The sequence below is a fragment of the Quercus suber genome, unplaced genomic scaffold (assembly GCF_002906115.3).
Source record: "Quercus suber isolate HL8 unplaced genomic scaffold, Cork oak 2.0 scaffold_1054, whole genome shotgun sequence".
Taxonomy (NCBI): domain Eukaryota; kingdom Viridiplantae; phylum Streptophyta; class Magnoliopsida; order Fagales; family Fagaceae; genus Quercus; species Quercus suber.
Genome location: NW_027070463.1, coordinates 118,507 through 138,220, shown reverse-complemented (window position 1 = coordinate 138,220; position 19,714 = coordinate 118,507). Strand labels below are relative to the sequence as shown.

Genomic DNA, 19,714 nt, shown 5'->3' with positions numbered 1-19,714 from the left:
GAATGAAATTTGTCTATATAATAGTTGGCTTTAGTTGAATTTGAATTTGTCTTCTTGTTGTTGTGGATTGGTAAATTACTAGTTGTTTATGCTGTTAGGAAAGATGAGAGATAGAGTGGAGACAGGTTTGAAATTAGTACCATTGCTCTGATACCATGTCAAATTATGAGTTGTCCCCAAAACTTTAACAATGAAGAAGGGGTGAATTTTAGTCACTTAACCATTATTCTAATAGGCTGTAATTGCAATGCAGGGAATTATCCTGAATGGGATGAGGATCACCCTATTCACTTTGTGGGGCACTCGGCTGGAGCACAGGTTGTTTGCTTGTTGCAGCAAATGCTTACTGATAAGGTTAGTTGAAATTGTATTATGTAAACTAAGGAGAACCCAAAATCTTCAAATTAAAGATGGTTTGTAATTTTACGCTCAAATTGTTCGTAGGCATTCAATGGGTATGAGAATACCTCAGAAAAATGGGTATTGAGCATCACAGCCTTGTCAGGAGCCTTCAATGGGACTACGAGAACCTACTTAGATGGGATACAGTGAGTTTCGTTTAAAACTTGTGCTTTCCTAAAAGCTTCAGTCTCTTTAATTTCTATTACAGCTATGGAATTCTCTAACTTTTGTGTTAGTTGCGAAATTAAGTCCAACCAATGAGTGTTGAAATAATGCTAGTAGCCAAATAAGATTATATGGATAGCAAATTAATTATGGGTGTAATTCTAATATTGAGGGGTGGTTGATGGGAAGGGGTACTATGTGGGGTGGGAGAGAGGGGGGGGGGGGGGGGAATTCTTCAAAAAGCAAACTGAGAGCAAAACAGAAACAGAACAACTAGAAAATAACTTCACTAAGAGTACTGCTTGCAAATGCCCCAGGGAGGACATGTGATCTCTTTTCTAATAGCATTTCCTTCTCGCACAAGAATTGGTGGCTATGGATTCAAAATTCACTTACTAGTAGAAAGCATAAAAAAGAGAAGCAGTTGGTCTATGTGGCCATGTTAGCTCCTAATGATATGTCATAATAATTGCCTTGTTAGATTATACATCAAAGCTAGTTTCATTTTTGTATGTAAAGTTGGATAATGGTTATAATTGTTGGCAAATTATGCTATTATATATTTTGACTACTTTTCCCCAATTTTCCCTGCATTAAAAAATTTCCCTACGCCTAACTTGTTAAGGTGGTTTGAACTTGTTCCAGGCCAGAGGATGGGAGAACCATGAAACCTATATGTCTGCTACAATTGTTACGCATTGGAGTGATAATATATGATTGGTTTGACATTCCCTGGCTCAAGGCATATTACAATTTTGGGTTTGATCACTTCAACATGTCGTGGAGGAAAATTGGTTTTAGGGTTCTTGTTGATGGCCTCTTGGGGAATTCAGGCCCATTTTCTTCAGGGGACTGGATCCTCCAGATCTTTCAATTCAAGGGGCCATGCATCTCAACTGCCATCTAAATACCTTTCCCAATACATACTACTTCAGCTATGCTACCAAGCGTACTAGGAAGATCTTAGGCATCACAGTTCCTTCTAGCATACTTGGCATCCACCCATTGCTTTTTATAAGAGTATTGCAGATGAGCCAATGGCGTCATCCTCCTGATGTCTATCCCCCTTATAAAGGCTACAGGTATTTTTTAAAATCCATGTGTTCTTGTATCTACTTATTATCTAGCACCTGTTCTCCAATTACTAGAGGTTTTTATTTTGACAAATGATTTCCACTATATAAGTTTGGATCATTTACAGTATTTCTCTGTCAATATCCTAATCAAGTGTGACACTTCCACTATTAATTAGTTTGTCTGTTTCTGTAATGATTAAATCTCTAGAATTTGAAAATTACAGATGGTGGTACCCTCTTTTACATGTAAGATTTTGCGTAAATCAAGAAATTAAAGTTTTCATTTTGGAGCAAGTGCTGAATTTGATATCTGAAAAACAAAAATGACTATTACTTTAGTAATAACTAATTTGTGTTTTATAAATGCTTGTTCAGGGATGAGGATTGGCAGGACAATGATGGAGCCCTGAACACAGCGTACATGACTCACCCTCGTCTTCCAATTGAACATCCAAGTTGTTTTGTTGAAAATGATTCAGAGTGTCAACCACTGCAACCAGGCATCTGGTAAGTCATGCTTCTTAGTAACAAAATTGTTTACCTAACACAGTTACTAATAAAATCCTATTTACTGTTTGGCCACAGAGCTTGATTTTGGGAAATTCGATTTTGATTGTTTCTTGCATACACTATTAACAATGCTAGCTACAAAATGGTAATTTTCATAGACAAATCTTTCACCCAAAGTTTCAAACTTGTTTGACATCCAGCTTCAGTTTTAAGCCAATTCATATCATTCAGAATTTAACTATCATGGTGTACATTTTCTAAGAATTTATAAATTGGATGTTAAAGAGATTACTTCCATTGCTAATATGTGTAAATTAAGGTGGCTTAACTAGTCCAGCCTAGCAATATGCTTGCTGGGGGATCATGACATTGCTAATCATTTATATATTGCAAAATAATGAGATGGTGCTCTTTTTTGGACATGCATTGTAAACAACCATTAGAGATCACTATAGCAAGATCAATCATTTTTAGAATCGTGCCCAAATGCACCGTTACTGGCTGAAGCTAGTTCGGCCATATATCAGTTTCTGCAACTGTTGTTTCACAACATAGTTGTAATTCTCGAAGAAACGTACAAAACATCAAGAAAACAAGTAAATAGTCCACTTCCATAATGGCTAGGAATAAAATTGGAAGTTCAATATTGTTATTAAACTTGCTTAAGGTTATGTTATTAAGAAACGGAATGACTTCTACTTGCTTTTCCCCATCCACTGCTTGTGGGCATTTCAGCTTTAGACTTCGCTTTAATGCTTCTTCTTTGAGCCTGCTCAGAGATGGAATCTGACGTTTTAACTAAACGCAGGTACTACAAGATTGTGGAAGCTGATCACATATCGTTCATCGTGAATCGGGAGAGAGCGGGAGTTCAATTTGATCTGATATATGACAGCATTTTTGAACGCTGCAGAAAGCATGTATTTAGGAAGGATCCACCAACATTACCAAACGAAGCACACCAATAGTTTTTTGTATCTGTTTCTCTCGCCTGATGCTCAACGGCCAGAAAATATATACTTCTGTTTTCCTGCTACACATGTTTCCTTTTCTTTTCCCATTGTAAATGTAAATTTTTTTTTTTCACTTCACTTCTTTTCCTTTTCTTCATTGTACCAACTTGTCTTTGTAGCTTTATGAGATATATATTAGAGGCTTAGCTTATACACGAGCCCTCTCTGGTTTTTATAAAGTTAGATAGTACATCTTATGGCATTTGTACACACTATCCTCTTTCTGTTCATGAATATGTTTGGAACTTCATTCTTGAATTTTTTTGGTCACTTTTTTGTTTTGTTTTGTGTTATCAAGTGTTTATTATCATCCTCTAAAAAAGGTGTTTATTATCAAAAGAGGTGGGGTTTAAACTAATATGAAATTCAATGATAGCAAGCAATCCTGCCTGGAATTGAAATGTGGTGCTCAGGCCCGAAAGGGAAAAAAAAAACAAACATATTTTGCGCCATTTAAAAAGAGAACGTCTATTGAGACGATTTTATAGTCCTTATAAAACGGAAAAAATAAACTTTTTTTTTTTGAGAAATTAAAAAAAAAAAGACATGGTAATTAAAAGTCAAATAAATTTTAATTTAGATCTAAGGTATGTGGTATTTAAAAATCAAATCATCGAACAAAAAGTAGTAGGAAATTGGAGGGTTGTCTTAGAAATAGACCAATTTAACTATAAAGCCGGGCAAATTTTTTTTCTTTTTAATTAATTAATTAATTTTTTTTTTTGAAATTAAGCAAGGCAATTTTATGGTCACACTGTTTCACATTCTAAACATTTTTCAGTCCCTACCTTTTCCTTTTGTATTGGAGGCTTAGCAAACATTATGATTTGAATTGGAATTATTGAGAAGATAACTTTGTTGATTTGTGTAAGTTTTAGTTAACTCAACTAGTAAAATCTTGATGGTTGTATAAGAGATTTGAGATTCAATCTTCGCCTACACCAAAAAATTGATTGGTGTCTTGGTCTGATGATATAAAGTTATTATTAGGAGTGGACGCTACAAGTTGAAACTCTCCAAAAAAAAAACTTTGTTGATTTGTTAAAATTACATTGCAATATGAACCTGAATATTGTTACAATTTTTTAAACTTTTGTTAATGATTTTTTGATTTTTTTTTTTTGAATTTCATTCTAATTTTGAACCTAAAATTTAATCATTTGGGATCAATTATGGATAATGAATATTTATAAAATAATATATATTTTTTAATTAAATACTCTTGAGGTGACTAGTTTATTGATTTTTTATTTTTTGAGAAAGTAGTTTATTGAACTTGGGATAAACTTTCTATTTAATTTTATTATTACATGTACATAAATATCTGTAGATTTATTCCTAACTTTAAGGAAGTATCCTTCCTGTAGAAGTAATTTCAACTAGAAGATAAAAGCAATTTGAAAATAAATAATAACTAGATTCGCTACGAGTTCTTAGAATACTCTATTGGATAAAGTTCTTTAAATCGCTAATAATAATTTAAAATTAATGTTTTAAAATGCTACTGCCTCATCAATCCATCCAGGCATCCATAGAGGCCAGGTATATTATTAACTCCCCCATCCTCTATAATCTTTGTTTTCTCTAAATTTGTCTATTGGCTATTCAGATTGTTCTATTTTATTTTGAAATCTGAATTCTTTGAACCATCCTCTTTATTTATTTATTTATTTATAAAAGTAGTTTATTGAACTTGAGGTAAATTTTCTATTTAATTTTATTATTACATGTACATAAATATCCATAGATTTGTTCCTAACTTTAAGGAAGCATTCTTCCTGTAGAAGTAATTTCAACTAGAAGATAAAAGCAATTTGAAAAAAAATAACAACTAAATTCTCCACGAATTCTTAGAATACTCTACTGGATAGAGTTGTTTAAATCGTCAATTAATACTAATTTAAAATTAATGTTTTAAGATGCTGTTGCCTCATCAATCCATCTAGGCATCCATAGAGGCCAAGTATGTTATTAACTTCCCCATCCTCTATAATCTTTGTTTTCTCTAAATTTGCCTATTGGCTGTTTAGATTGTTCTATTTTACTTTGAAATCTGAATTCTTTGAACCATCCTTTTTATTGTTTTGAGTTACAGCTTGGATTTACCCATTTATGCAACAGACGCTGTCCCCCAAAATAAAAATTATTTTATACATACTGTTACTGTTTCCACTAAAAGTGGACCATACTACCACAGGCGTTATGACTATCAATTTTATCATTGTATGAGTACCTCTTGTATGAAACAAAATTTTCTTTACCAACTTTTCTGTATTTACAGTAAGAATTTGTTTATTAATGAGTCTTGAATTCATTTCCCCATAGATGATGATTTTTCTAAGTTAATGATTTTTATTTCGTTTGAAAATAAAAAAGATGGACTAGTAGTGTATTTGCATTTGCACAAATAAAAGTTACACATGACTTCTGAAATTAAGTGATCGGTGAGTTTGTTAAAGACCTTTCAAAAATGCCAAAATCTTTGGGCCAACACGTAGAATTCTATGTAAGGCCCATTAACCAACTAACAAGAATCTCTATTTAGCCTGCAGACTCTAGCTGAAAACGAGACCGTAATTAACAGCCCATCAATGTCAAAGTTGGCCCAATACCTTTGCTTAGAGAAAGATATAAGAAAAAAAGCTATAAAATTGGATATTTGGATATGATAACCCAGTTTTCATCACCCATAATCCAAATATCATGGGGCTCACCCGAAAAAAAAATTTGTGTTTAGCTTGGTTTCCTAATACTGTTTCCATCACTCAAAACTAAAAATTTGAGTTTGAGTGATAAAAAATGAGGACAAAAAATTTGTGTTTTCAAAAGTTGAAAGCTAAGTTTTAGTGGCATGGTAAATAGTGTGACTTTGTGGGGCCCATTTGCAGTGAATTGTCAGATTAGTTTCAATCCTTTGATGTTACCGTTGCATTTGCTTCATTTCAGTTCATTTCTCCTCCAAANTTTTCTATTTAGTTTTCCTGACTATGAACCCTTGTTTTTAACTCTAGAAACAATGGCTCATTAAAAAAAAAACACTTAAAATTTTATTCTTTTAATACTTTCTCATCTCAGGCTTTTTATTAGAAGACACTATATTATAAATTTATAAGCTACATAGAAACAAAACAAAGCAAGAAAATGATACTTTGAAGAGTGAAATGAGTTTTTGTAACATACCTTGATCAATCATGGTTAGTTGCAATGGTGGTGTTTGGATTCCAGCAACTACTTCAATCATAGTTTACAACCATAATCTTTGTAATTGTGTCCTCACGACTCATCCATGGGAAAAGAAGGAAACAAGCCGGCTCAAGTTATGCCCAAAAACCAAGTTAGTTCAAAATCTCATAGAGCTTGTTCATTTAATTTCTTGGGTAAAATATTATTTTGGTTCCCAAACTTTATCAAAATTTGTTATTCATCCATAAACTTTAAAAAGTTTATTTTTCATCCTAAACTAGTGAAAAGTTCATATTTTGTCTCTAAACTATTGAAAATGTTTTATTTATGTCTTTCAACTTTACTAAAAGTTTGTTTTTCATCCTTAAACTATTGAAAAAGTTCTTTTCCCATCCTTATTTTTGTCTCTATACTATTCAAAAAACTCTTTACAAAGTTTAGAGATAAAAAAAAAAAAAATAAAATAAAAAAAAAAAAACAAAAAAACAAAAAAAAAAACAAAAAATTTAAGTTTAGGGATGAAAAAGAAATTTTTAATAAAATTTAGGGACCAAAATAGTATTTTACCCTAATTCCTTCAATGCTACAGGAAGGGAGAGAGATGAGACTTGGGTAGTTTAGGAAAAATTTGGTGAGAAGCAGCTAAGTAAATTTGGGTTAGAAGTGAAGTGTATTTGTTTTTAAGGCTCTAGCTCAATTACGTATTGCAAGTGTGGTCCCAAAGGTTGAGTCATTTTTTTTTTTTTTTTAGTATGTAGTTGCTTTCTATTGGTGCACATCACTTGGAGGACCACGTCACTCATCTACCAAGGAGGACCAAATAATTTCTCCCATGATGGATGAAATGTCAAAATCTTTTTTGCAAATTTTCATAGCTAAGGAAATGCAAGATTGAGAATCATTAACATCAAGCAACAAGCTGTTCATTTTTTTTTCCTTTTTGTTTGGATGAAACATCAAACAAGAATTCATTTTGATTTCTTGTAATAATCTAAACCAGATCTATTATGCTTTATGGTCAATTTAGTTGGGTGTAAAACAGGGAGGATGGAAAATGATATTTTTCCATTAATTGGTGTTGTGAAATGAGGGGGATGAAAAATGGGTGGGTGGAGTTTTCCACTCGGGCTCACCAAAAACCATCCTCCCAAATTGAGAGAAAAAAGTGGAGGAAAAATGTTTCTTTAATAAAATTCTTTATAATGCCTCTCTTAATTATAATCTTTTCTATCCTCTCCTAATATATAATAAAGGTACATAGTAAATTTATTCAAATCACTTTTCCATCATCTCGCTTTCCATCCTCTCAACCAAATACATTTAAGAGAAAACTAAAATATTTTCTATCATCTCAGTTTTCCATCGTTCCAACTAAATAGATCTTTCTCACTTTGCTATTAAATGGTTCTCCTTCACTTATTAGTCATTACATGTCACATGACCTAATGTCTCCAATAAAAAGAGAAGGAAAAGAGTGTCTATCCCTTAATGATTCACCCTGCTTAAAAGAGATAATCCAACAATACCTACCATGAATTGCCAATAGTGGAGAGTTAAAGGTTGCATGCACCATTCGATGAATAATTTCAGTAAAATGGAAGCTTACATTTGCTTATAGTATGATGCCTACCAAAACTGGTTTTGAGGCAACCTGATGGAAGCCCTAGGTGCTCTTCATTATAGTTTACAGTTACAAGACACAGCCCATGAGGTGGGGCAGACAAAGCATATTTAGCCAGCTCCTTGCGATCTCGACTTGCTAAAATCATGGGAACAATATCAGGAGGAATTGCTTCCTTTCCAATTTGAAGAAGCAAGGCAACCTGAAATGGTTAATAAACAAAAAATGCTTATACCTTAAATGCATAATGCAACAACTTCTTTTTACATGGGATTGACAAAAGAATTACCATGTTTCGCACTTGTCTATATAAGAAACCTGAACCTTCAACTTCTAGCTGCAAAAGAGCTCCCTAGATAAAAATGCAACAAATTGATCAGCATTGGACCTTGATTCCTTGTATAAAATTCAAGACATGTAATTACTTACTGGACCTTTTGGCTAGTATCATGTTGAAAACGGACAACAAAAACAAAATGAAGTAATTAGAGGAATGTATAATCTGAGGTGAAATAGATTTCATCCATCAAAGAGAACCCATACTATTATAGAAAACTTGTTTGGGGCCTGACAATTACCATTTCAATGACATCAAAACGGAATATATTCTTCACTGGATCTCGCACTCGATCATTGTGAGATGCATTGACAAAAGCAGAGAAGTCATGCTTTCCAATAAAATAACTTGCAGCTTCTCTCATGACTGCAGCATTAAGTTTATAGGCACAGTGATAAGCATAGCGATGCTGAAATGGGTCCATTATGGTGTCATTATATATCTTGTAATGATAAATCTTTCTTTTTGCTGAGAATCGAGCATGGAATTCGGGCATGGCAGGGCTAATCTCTCGAACACGGATATCAGAGGGAAGAAGACCATTCAGAGCTGCATGAATGCTTTCCAAGCTGTCATAGTTGAAAGGTGTAACAAAGTGTGCAACCTGAAAGCTTAATTGATAATAAGTTTGTTGTATGTTGATGGATGCAAAGTGAATCCCCATAAGAGTAACAAAGTCAGACCTGACCCAAGGCATGAACTCCCTTATCTGTCCTACTCGCACCAACCAAAAGGAGATCCTTCCTTTCTAGCTTTGTTGCTTGAGTTAAAGCTTTTTCCACAATGCACTGTATGGTTGGTGGTGACTGCTGATATTGCCAACCTGAAATGGATTTCATGGTGTTCAAGATAACGGAAAACTTGGAAAATTTGATTTCTTCAAGGCTGATTTTATGTTGGGATGGTGGACTTCTTTGGAGCCCAAAAAGGATCTCAAAGGAAAAACATTAGAATGAAGCATGAAATTGATAATGATTATACCCAGAAGCAATTTTACAGGGAAAGGCATAAGTTCATTGATGTAGAAATTATTTAATTTGAAATGTTGGGCTATATTAGGACATAGCCATAAATGTATAGACCATGGTTTTGTAAAGTACCATGGCCTACCTTGGTTTTATACTACCATGGGTACCTGCAGGCTGCAGTTTCAAAGTTACTAATGAACCGAATGTATTCTTACATAAACCTTATATTGGGTTCATTGTAATACACAATTCAATATAGCAAAGATGTAGCCGCAAATAGTTTTCAGTTGTGGACTTAGACCGAACTACTTTAATTTGTGTGCTTCTGCTTTCTCTTACTTTCTCAATCCTGTACACAATTCTAACATGAACAATCCAAAATTACTACCACAACATGTGAAGTCAAGTGCAGAGGAACTTAAGTAAATTCATTATTTCCCAAGGCATTCCCAATCACCACTATATAAACGATGAAGATGCCTGAAAAGATTTCCCTGCACAGAGAATATCATGAAGGCTTCCTAGCATCTCAAAGCTTCCGTAGGGTCCTTTGTTTGATTAATATGTCCTATAAGATAAGACTAGCCATTCATAGAATAAGAAATCAGTTTCCACTTTCCTCAATTGGGATTTATTCGTTGAAATGTTTACTTCGTTGTGTTTTTGTCTAATCATAATTTTGTTCCAAGAAAATAAATATACGCACATTAACAATTCCAACTAAAAAAACAAAGCGCAGTAGCAGCAACAACAAGATATGAAGAAAATTGGTAAATGGGGGACCCAGAAAAGAAAAACCTGAATAATGGGTGCCATCATATGCCATGACCAAACGCCACTTAAAACCAGAAGAAGCAGCAACTGTTACTGTTGGCTTCATAGTATTATGGTTAGGGTCCTCTGTACCACCACAACCAACGCCACCCGTGTTCTGCTATAGAATACTAATTAACAAGATTTCCACATCACACACAACACAGAGACAGGGGGAGAGAGAGAGAGAGAGAGAGTAAAAAGTAAATGTCAAAATTTTTGTCAATTACCGAAGTATTATTGGGTGAAGGAAGAGACCCATTTGGATTTGGATTTGGGTTAGGATTAAAAGGAAGAGAAGGAACAAAGGCTGACCCTACCATAATCGCAGCATAGCTCATCTCTTTGCTTTGTTTTGCTAAGACTCACTGTGCTTCTTCTTCTTCTCTTCGAATTTGTCTGCCTAGCTGTGCAGTGCTATGCTGACAATGCTATCTTAAAATTGATATCGAAACGAGACGTTTTGTCCCTTGACATACTAAACAAATACATGGATAGAACACGGTGAGGCGGCAATGGCATTGCATTTTCCTAGGACGATGTCGTTTCATAGTCAAAGGCTCTCTTTGGACTTTCGCTTTTTGTTTCCCTGAAAAGTTCTCTCAACTAAAGAAAATTCTGCTCCAAAATTTGGACTTTCTTCATGCCCAGGCACCCCTATTCACAAAAATTTTCCTGTTCTCAAGTCTCTAGTATTTTGAGATGAGTTTATGCAATGGATTCAGGTCTTTACATCAACCACATAGTGATTATGAATCAAGACATATTATAATTGGGACAAAATTTGTTATAGACATTACCACATATTTTAAAAATCTAATAATTGAATTGTATGTTCTTTACGCTCTTAAAACACATGTTAAATTTATGTCAATCGAATATTATTTACTATATAATTTATATAAGCTTATACTTAGTGCATAATTTTAAACTACAAACGCTTACAATTTAAACAATTTATTGATAATATAGCTATTGATATTTAATTTTCCAAAAATTTTGTAAGTTAGAAGAATATAAGAAACTTTAGACTATAACCAATTTTGTAACTGAACTTTATCCTTATAATTTTGGCAAAATAACAATTTAACTTGTGACTTGGTCCATTGCAATTAGCCTACAAACTTTAATTAATAACTCTAATGATTTTATTTTCGTCTAAACCTCATGCAACATAGCATAAAAATTCAATAAACCACTCCTAATTCATCAAGTATAATAAAACCCATTGTACAATTTTAAGTTCATATTTTAAACACCATATTGCAGGCAACTGAAACACTTGTGGGTTGAGAAAGTAACAGCACAATATGAGAAAGAAAGGAGAGAAAGAAGATTGCTATAAGTCTATAACAAAGTGCATGGTATGCTTAGGAGAACACTCAACTTCAAAATATAGCACCAAACAATGATGCAAACTTTGAAACGAATACATCTTTGCTTGAAATGTAAAGAAATCGCAACATAAATCCACTCCAAACCAATGAGATTAGTGGATTCAATCATCAATACAATTATTGCTTTTATATCTATATCTATATATATATATATAAAGAATTTTTTTTTTTTTTTTTGAAAATGCAATAATTAGGACATAAGAGCCTTTTTTTTTTTTTTTTTTTTTTTTAAAAAAATTTAGCACCTTCTTTTTGTGTACAGAGCTTTAAAAAAATCTATTTTATGTAATTTGCATTTGGGATAAAAAGCCATAATTTGTGATTTAAATTTTTTAATGACTCATATGGGTGATGTGATAATTTAAGGAACATTGTGAATTTTTATTTTGTCCTTAACATTACTCATATTTTTTTTTTCTAATTTTTCAGTTTCATACTTTTTCTATAAACCTAAATTACTTCAAAAATAAAGAAGAAATCTTTAATTGCACATAAATTTTTAAAAGAATTCAAAGCATTGAAACATTAATACAAATTTATAGATATTGTTATATTTTTAATTCTCTTAAATTGATTTATTTTCTCCACTTATTTTAAATTAAATATTATGTATTTAAATTAATTAATCTTTTAATTTGATTATTACTAACTAGAATTTGATTTTATTATTTTCTTTATTTTAATGATATAAATATATATGAGTAGTTAATTGAGATTATGAAGAAACATGATTATAATAATGAGCATTGAGGTAACATTTAATCTTGCCCCCTACTTAGTTGAAGTCCTAACTCCGTCATTGTCAGCAAGGACTAGTTGAGATATAAGAACTTACAAGAGATAAACACTAAACTTGACATGCTTTTCATCAAAAATAAAGTTAATTTACAATGATTTTACAACTACTAAAAGAAGCCTTTTTTTAAGCAATAAAATTTGATTTTATTACATTCACTTCATGATGATTACTCTTTATCATCAAGCCAAAACACCAATTTTTTGTGTAAATAGAATTAGTCTCTTATTTGACAAGAGACTAGATCAATTTAAGTAGAACCCAATCAACCCGCCATGAACATTTAAAGCTCTATCACACCAATATTCAACCCCTTATAGAATCACCATCTTCTTTTTGAAAGTCCCCAAGAGCTTGTTTGGATATCATGAAAACTGAGTGATATCACTTAGTTTTCATGATCCATCATCCAAAATGAGTGGATCCCACAGATGACAAACTGTTTGGCTTGGTTTTGGATGACTATTTCCATCACTCAAAAACTCAAAATTTTGAGTTTGGATGATGGAAAATGAAACAAGATTTTCGTGTTTTCAAAAGTTGAAAACTAAAACTCAGTGGCAAATGTGGTAAATAAAATGACTTTGTGGGCCCTTTATCAGTGTGTTGTCACATCAGAGTCAGTCTGGGTTATTACCGTTGTAACTCCCTTGTTTCATTTTATTTCTCCCCAAATTTTTTAGCAAAACTTTTCCCTCTTCTCACTTGCCTCTCTCAACCTCCTCTCACATCTGAGTCAGGCCTCTTCTCATTTTCATTTCCCTTTTCATCCCAGCGAGTTAGCTCCATGACGAACACTCCGTGATTGAAGCATTGAACCAGGCCTAAGAAGAACACTGCGTGATTGAAGAGACCATTTTTGAGGTGAAACTGAATCTTCACCAGCGAGACCATACCAAGCTCTATCACCATGTCCATACCAAGCCCTTTGTCGTGATATTCTCCCAAGTGCAATATATATCTCTCTCCCCCTCTCCATTTTCCATGTCCATTGTCTGGTTTGGGTTTTTTGTTGGTATTATACTTTGGATGTGAAAATGGGTTTTTCTCCATGGACTGATGTTGATCACTCTTTTTGTTTATACTAGTAATTACTTGCTCTATGTGACAATTGAAGGACAATAAACTAAAATCAGTCCATTTTATCTATCTGTCCTTGCATATCCTTTGTTTGATTTTGTAGAAACAAAAAAAATGAACTACAAAATTTCTGTTTTTCCTCTTTCAATTTATGATGTATATATACAAGAAGTGCTGAACAATGTGATGTTAAGGGGGTAGTATGACTCCCATCTATTATAAACACAAAGCTATTTAAGGTGGTGTTTTGTAGAAAACCTTTAGTTCCACATCCCAAAATCTTGTATGAGCTAAGCATTTATATATAGTGAGCCATAACATTGTTATGGAGAAGATGCTTTCATTGGGAGGTTATAACACACTCAAATTAAACAAAGATTTGATCTCATTTATATATAGTGAGCTATAACATTCTTATGGAGAAGATTTACTTTTTTTGATATTACTATAACCTGCTACTCTAGATATAAAAACTGACATTCTGATCTTAGTTATATGAATATGCAGTAATTACAACAATTTCACTAACAGAAAGTTCAAATCAGGTTAAATTTTTCCATGCTACATTTTTTTTTTTTATAACGCTTGAATGTGGTAGTGTATGATACTCAAGGTAAACAACTGCAATGGGTAGGGTGGGAAAATTTCTGCACATTGCATTGTTTATAAAAAAATTAAATGAACAAGCTCTATGAGATTTTGAACTAACTTGGTTTTTGGGCATAACTTGAGCCGGCTTGTTTCCTTCTTTTCCCATGGATGAGTCGTGAGGACACAATTACAAAGATTATGGTTGTAAACTATGATTGAAGTAGTTGCCGGAATCCAAACACCACCATTGCAACTAACCATGATTGATCAAGGTATGTTACAAAAACTCATTTCACTCTTCAAAGTATCATTTTCTTGCTTTGTTTTGTTTCTATGTAGCTTATAAATTTATAATATAGTGTCTTCTAATAAAAAGCCTGAGATGAGAAAGTATTAAAAGAATAAAATTTTAAGTGTTTTTTTTTTTTATGAGCCATTGTTTCTAGAGTTAAAAACAAGGGTTCGTAGTCAGGAAAACTAAATAGAAAGAAAAAAAAAACACTTAAAATTTCATTCTTTTAATACTTTCTCATCTTGAACTTTTTATCAAACAGGTAGAAGGCACCATATTATAAACTACATAGAGACAAAATAGAGCAAGAAAATGATACTTTGAAGAGTGAAATGATTCTTTGTAACATACCTTGATTAGTAACGGTTAGTTGCAATGATGGTGTTTGGATTCCGACAACCACTTAGGTCATAGTTTATAGCTATAATCTTTGTAATTCTGTCCTCACTACTCATCCATGAGAAAAGAAGGAAACAAGCCAGAACAAATTAGGCCCAAAAACCAAGTTAGTTCAAAATCTCATAGAGCTTGATCATGCTAAGAAAAATTCCTTAATGATGCAGGAAGGGAGAGAGAAGAGACCTGGGCAGTTTTAGAAATTTTGGTGAGAAACGGCTAAGTAAATTTGGGTTAGAAGTGAAGAGTATTTGTTTTTAAGGCTTTAGCTCAATTATGTATTGCAAGTCTGGTCCCAAAGGCTGAGTCATTTAAATAAAAATAAATGTGGCTGCTTTTTAGTGGTGCACATCACTTGGGAGGATAGTGTCACTCGTCCTCCCTTAAGGATCAAATAATTTCTTTATGCATAGTATCATTTGTGTTTGGCAAAAATCATTCTTTGTCTCACCTTATTTAAAAATTTTCTCCTAAAATTAAAGCTAATTTTGAAGTTGTAACTTTTTATTTCACATTTAGCAAATAAGCTACTAAAAATTACTAAATATCAAAGGGGCAGAGGGGAGAGACTACCAGGCACCAGCGCCGGCAGGGTAAAATATAGATCTTGTCAAAGAAGTAAAAAACCTAACAACATTAAAGCATCCATCTGTGGCGTTAAGTTTAGTTGTAATATTTTCAAATTGTGTGGACCTCGGGTCAATTAAAATTAGGTTTAAAAGATATGTAATATAATGACAAATTGTTGCTTATCTAAGAACAAAAAAAAAAAAATCTGAACAAACATAAAGTGATCACATTGGAGGATGCAATAGGAATTAGGGAATCATTGCATGTCTCCTAAGATGATCAAAAGTTACCAGTTTCATGAAAGACAAAGTGGCCTTCAAGCTGCTGCTTATGTAGCAGACCAATCAATTTAGATAACCTTGATAAAACTAATCATGAGGTAATAATGGTCTTATGCACTGGGTACATGCATCATTTCTTTTACAATAAGTATACTCTGCAGTGTGACATCCACATATTATGAGAGGAATAATACATGATGAGAGGAATGATACATGAAATCCCTGCTTGAAGGGAGGATATCTATGGCTTTGAAAACATTTTATAGTGCGGATTTCAGTGTGAATGACATATTTGTGTGGTATCCACATATTATGTGTTAAGCTATCGGCACATATGATTTCAGTGTGAACTACATATTTGTGCTGATAATTCATCCAGAGAGAGAGTTGCAAGGATTGATGCCTAAACAGAGCTTTAGCTGCCAGCCTGCCATGATAATTATAATAATTCTCAAAATAACAATCTCAAATACTGCATAAATTTTCAAATGGTTACACAGCACGTATGGGCAATATCTCCCTTAAATGATCTTTTTTGAGTTCTTTCTTGCATGATCTAACCATATGAAAACACAAAGAAAAGAACAAAACCTCTAAACACAAATATAAGAATACAGCTCATGTCTCAAAAAAACGAAGTTCTACCATAAATTCTCGGTGCTTTGGTGAATACCAGGCCACTGCTTTTGCTGAACCAAGGACTTGCATTGAATATTCAAGGGCAAATACAGGATCATGCACACGTATGGGCCAGTCTTGGTTGTCCAAATCAACTATGACTCCTGAATCGACTCTAAGAAGAAAGGGTCCTGCAATCTGAAAGTTGTACATTGAACTTGTCATGACTGGCAATGAGTTTATTAAAAGGCCATTAATGAAAAAAGAATATAAAAGACAATGAGGATAACTTTTAAACTATTTCTCCTAGCATGTCACTTTGTTCTGATTTTAATAAGAACATCAAATGCTCAAAATCAAAACAAACCATGTCCAACATTTTATTAAATGAGCATAAACAAGGCCATTTATTGTTGGCAACTAATATAAACATCTTGTTGCCATTAATAAGTTATACCAGAATTAAATATGGTGTTAGAATCAACATGCAGCCAATATTTGTGAAAAAGTTCTAGTGAGAAGCATTGGATGCTTTCATTGGCAACTAATCTATTCAGGTCCAACAAGTAAAAAGGAAACAATGAATGCTAGTCTGTTCATCAACCAGCAGCTTTTGCAAAAAAGATAAGAGGAATAGTGATTATGTTCTTTGAACCAAGGAGCTTCCATAGGCTGTGTTTCTATCTTTTGTAAACGAGCTCTTAGCCTAATCAGGAAAGTACTTAAAAAAAAAATACAAACATGGGATATAATGAGAGAAATGTAGGCACCTGCTGCTGAAGAGAAAGGGATGCATTGGGGCAAATAGTCTGAATATCTTCCAGACTTGGGCGTTGAGAATTCAAAAGATTCTGTGCTACTTGTGTAGCACCTGCAACAAATCTTGAACCAGAAGGGAAATCCAAGCGGGCATGAAACCGGGTGAGATCAAGGAATAGCCTTTGATAATTTCCATGCTGAGCTGTAAATGACACTGATGCAAACAGATCTGCTAGCAAGGCAGATTTCACTCCAGATGCCTGAAAAGAGAAGCCATTGGACTCCTGGGAATTGTCTTGTGATCTAACCGAGCAATCTCCAACAGAGGCAGTCAAAGCAGCACCTATATGTTTGAAACAATGACATCAAAGAGTTATGCAGCAAGCATATAATGAATTTTATGTATTCAAATGTATTAGCATTGCAAGATATGAATTGCAATTGATCATGATTCCTAGCATGTTCAGAATCCTAAGCAACAAATCTACTGGTTATGACTTATGAACAAATTATTGCCAGATCTTCTACATTGAGTCCAATGACGCCAACCTGAAAATTCGATGATGACATGATCACAAAGTGCAAATCACACCTCATAATAGAAATCCTACGATAGAGACCGTTAGATGGGAGAGCCAACAAGACTACTTTAGACCAATTCTCTTCTTTATAAATTACAAAAATGCAAGAGCAGAAGTTCAATGTCATGAATTCCGGCACCTGCAGTCACTTGCATGATACTAATAAAATAAAATGTTTGATGTTTTTTTTTCTTGATGTGTCCTAGGCTAAGGATTCCTCCATTGAAGCTCGAATTAACCTCACTACAATATCAAACTCTACAAATCAAAAGTGAGCAACAAGGGAAGTAGCTTACCAATAATCCCTGAAGCTGAAATGTGAGGATTTGAAAGGAACAAATCATATGGTTGCACCAGTTTCAACTTGGGAGCTTTACTCCTCCAAAAGTCAAAATTCTGTTTGAAAGAAAAAGCACTTTTGATAGAAAAGCCGGGAAGGAGAGTAGCAGGTGGTCCATGGATGGTTTGATGATCATCACCTTGGAATTGGGTGGGTGAGCCCGTGTTATGGTGCATACATAGATGATAACTGGCACCAGAGTCAGAAGCAAGAGAAGCCATATCAATGGCCAAGGATAATGGAACATCCCAATAATTGCCAGACTTGTCGACAAAAAGTCCAGGCGAAACTGCCTCCACTGTTAGGTTGTGATTGGGAAACTGCAAAATGGTACATCATACCCAAATGAAATCCTCATCAAGCAGGATTTTCAAAAAAAAATTCATTCATTGTTAGTAGTGGGTCTTAATTGAACCAACAATCTCACCCTCCACCTAGTAAGTCTTACAAGGAAGAGAAGGGATATTGTGCATCCAGCAGATGCATCATCTCTCTCACACTATGTAAGCCCCACATAGTTTGGTTAAGCTACTAGATTGACAAGTAAGACTCTTATTTAGTAGGAGAATAACTCAACATATTATTACCATTCTTTTTTTCTTTTCTTCTTTTAAAGATATGATAGTATTTGAAACATAAGGTGTATGGTCCGAGATTATTGCCCTTTACCAACAAGTCAAGACAACATAGTCCCTTTCACAACAACAACACAGTTGAGTTAACTAGTCCCTTATTTGACGAAAAAGACTTCACTAGTTGATTAACTAGAACAAACCACATAAATGCAATTTTAAGAACAATTAAAAAAAAGCATAAAAAGAGGGAAATGTTTTGTAAACCTTGTGATGAAGGATAGCTTTCTTCCGAGGCTTCTTGTTATCACCAAAAGTATAAGAATCCAAACTAAGAAGCAGTGTATCATCGGGTGTTAACATTAGTTCAGAAGAGAAACCAAGGGCATATAAGGAGTGATTCTGAAGGTGTCTCCCAATGGTTTGCAGCCACGAGGACACGGAATTTGGTTTTTCTCCACTCCCAGTAACAGAGGACATGAACTTCTGAAAATTGAACTGACCCAACAAAGTCCCAAACCTGCATCTCTTTTCAAAACCCCCCCAGAAATATCAACCCAAACATCAACATCACTGGACACTTAACTATATTGGTGACTATGATGGTTGTTGGGGGATTTATTTTGTTTGTGGGTTTGATTGTGTCTGTGTTGGTGGTGGTGGTGGTGGTAGTGGTGGCTGTGGCTGTGGCTGATTGTAAAGGAGGTGGTCGATGCTGGGATGTTTTTTTGGGTTGTGAGATATATTATTTTATTGTAGGGTTATATTATTTTATTGTGATATTTATATTATTTTGTTGTGTTGATAGTTAAAATAGATTCACTGCTGCAGTAGGTGTGTAGGTATAATAGATGAAGTAACTTTTGGTAGAGCTAAAAAGCTAAATTTTTAGCTCCACTGCTGCAAATGCTCTAAAGACATGGAACTTGATACTTGAAGAGTGTGCGTCGCCATTTTCAATTTCCTCTGTTTGTGTACGTGGATTGCTTGACTTGACCATGGTTATTAAAACATTTATTATATGATTACTTAAAAAAAGTTTTGATAGGAAATATAAAAGAATTATTTAAAAAATTAGTTGATTATTTTTGTATCCTCACAATGAATCCAATATCACAATCGTATGTGTTATTTTTTGGATCTGGGTTTTGGTTTTAGATTTGATTTAAACTGGGTTAGTTTGCTTTAGATTTGATCTAACGTGAAAACTAATAATTGTAATTATTTAATTAAAAATGTCACATTATTAAAAAAAAGTTAAGTCATTGTTCCGTTAACCACTTAAGTAATACCATTAACGATAGTTAGTAAAATGACTAATACTACTTATTTTTAAAACTTGAGGAATCAATT

At 33.6% G+C, this 19,714-nt stretch overlaps 2 protein-coding genes and 1 pseudogene across 4 annotated transcripts; 1 reads left to right on the top strand and 2 right to left on the bottom strand.

The window, feature by feature from the left end:
• Nucleotides 1–165: 165 nt before the first annotated feature.
• LOC136065618 (uncharacterized) lies at nt 166–3,424 on the top strand (annotated as a pseudogene).
• A 4,475-nt stretch (nt 3,425–7,899) lies between these two features.
• LOC111997750 (uncharacterized) lies at nt 7,900–10,719 on the bottom strand. Of its 3 annotated transcripts, none has more exons than XM_024029888.2 (6): nt 10,319–10,719; nt 10,074–10,209; nt 8,991–9,130; nt 8,549–8,911; nt 8,260–8,322; nt 7,900–8,172 (listed from the first exon to the last, which is right to left on the bottom strand). In XM_024029888.2, the coding sequence occupies exons 1-6, from the start codon at nt 10,427–10,429 to the stop codon at nt 7,936–7,938; spliced, it is 1,050 nt and encodes a 349-aa protein (XP_023885656.1). In that variant the 5' UTR covers nt 10,430–10,719; the 3' UTR covers nt 7,900–7,935. The 3 variants fall into 3 exon arrangements, with proteins under 3 accessions (XP_023885656.1, XP_065625177.1, XP_023885657.1); XM_065769105.1 differs by having other exon boundaries at nt 10,074–10,206; nt 10,409–10,718; XM_024029889.2 differs by having other exon boundaries at nt 10,074–10,206; nt 10,319–10,716.
• A 5,168-nt stretch (nt 10,720–15,887) lies between these two features.
• LOC111997734 (protein TRIGALACTOSYLDIACYLGLYCEROL 4, chloroplastic) lies at nt 15,888–18,943 on the bottom strand. The gene is made up of 4 exons (XM_065769104.1): nt 18,629–18,943; nt 17,746–18,109; nt 16,880–17,211; nt 15,888–16,307 (listed from the first exon to the last, which is right to left on the bottom strand). The coding sequence occupies exons 1-4, from the start codon at nt 18,839–18,841 to the stop codon at nt 16,110–16,112; spliced, it is 1,107 nt and encodes a 368-aa protein (XP_065625176.1). The 5' UTR covers nt 18,842–18,943; the 3' UTR covers nt 15,888–16,109.
• Nucleotides 18,944–19,714: the final 771 nt, after the last annotated feature.

Excerpts from the sequence above, each read along its gene's own strand:
- LOC111997750 (XM_024029888.2), bottom strand. The coding sequence starts at position 10,429 with ATGAGCTATGCTGCGATTATGGTAGGGTCAGCCTTTGTTCCTTCTCTT. Across the intron at positions 9,131-10,073 it reads TGATGGCACCCATTATTCAG|GTTGGCAATATCAGCAGTCA; the intron begins GTTTTTCTTTTC and ends AATCCATTTCAG. Across the intron at positions 8,173-8,259 it reads ATAGACAAGTGCGAAACATG|GTTGCCTTGCTTCTTCAAAT; the intron begins GTAATTCTTTTG and ends TAACCATTTCAG.
- LOC111997734 (XM_065769104.1), bottom strand. The coding sequence starts at position 18,841 with ATGTCCTCTGTTACTGGGAGTGGAGAAAAACCAAATTCCGTGTCCTCG. Across the intron at positions 18,110-18,628 it reads AAGCTATCCTTCATCACAAG|TTTCCCAATCACAACCTAAC; the intron begins GTTTACAAAACA and ends ACCATTTTGCAG. Across the intron at positions 16,308-16,879 it reads CCCTTTCTCTTCAGCAGCAG|ATTGCAGGACCCTTTCTTCT; the intron begins GTGCCTACATTT and ends TACAACTTTCAG.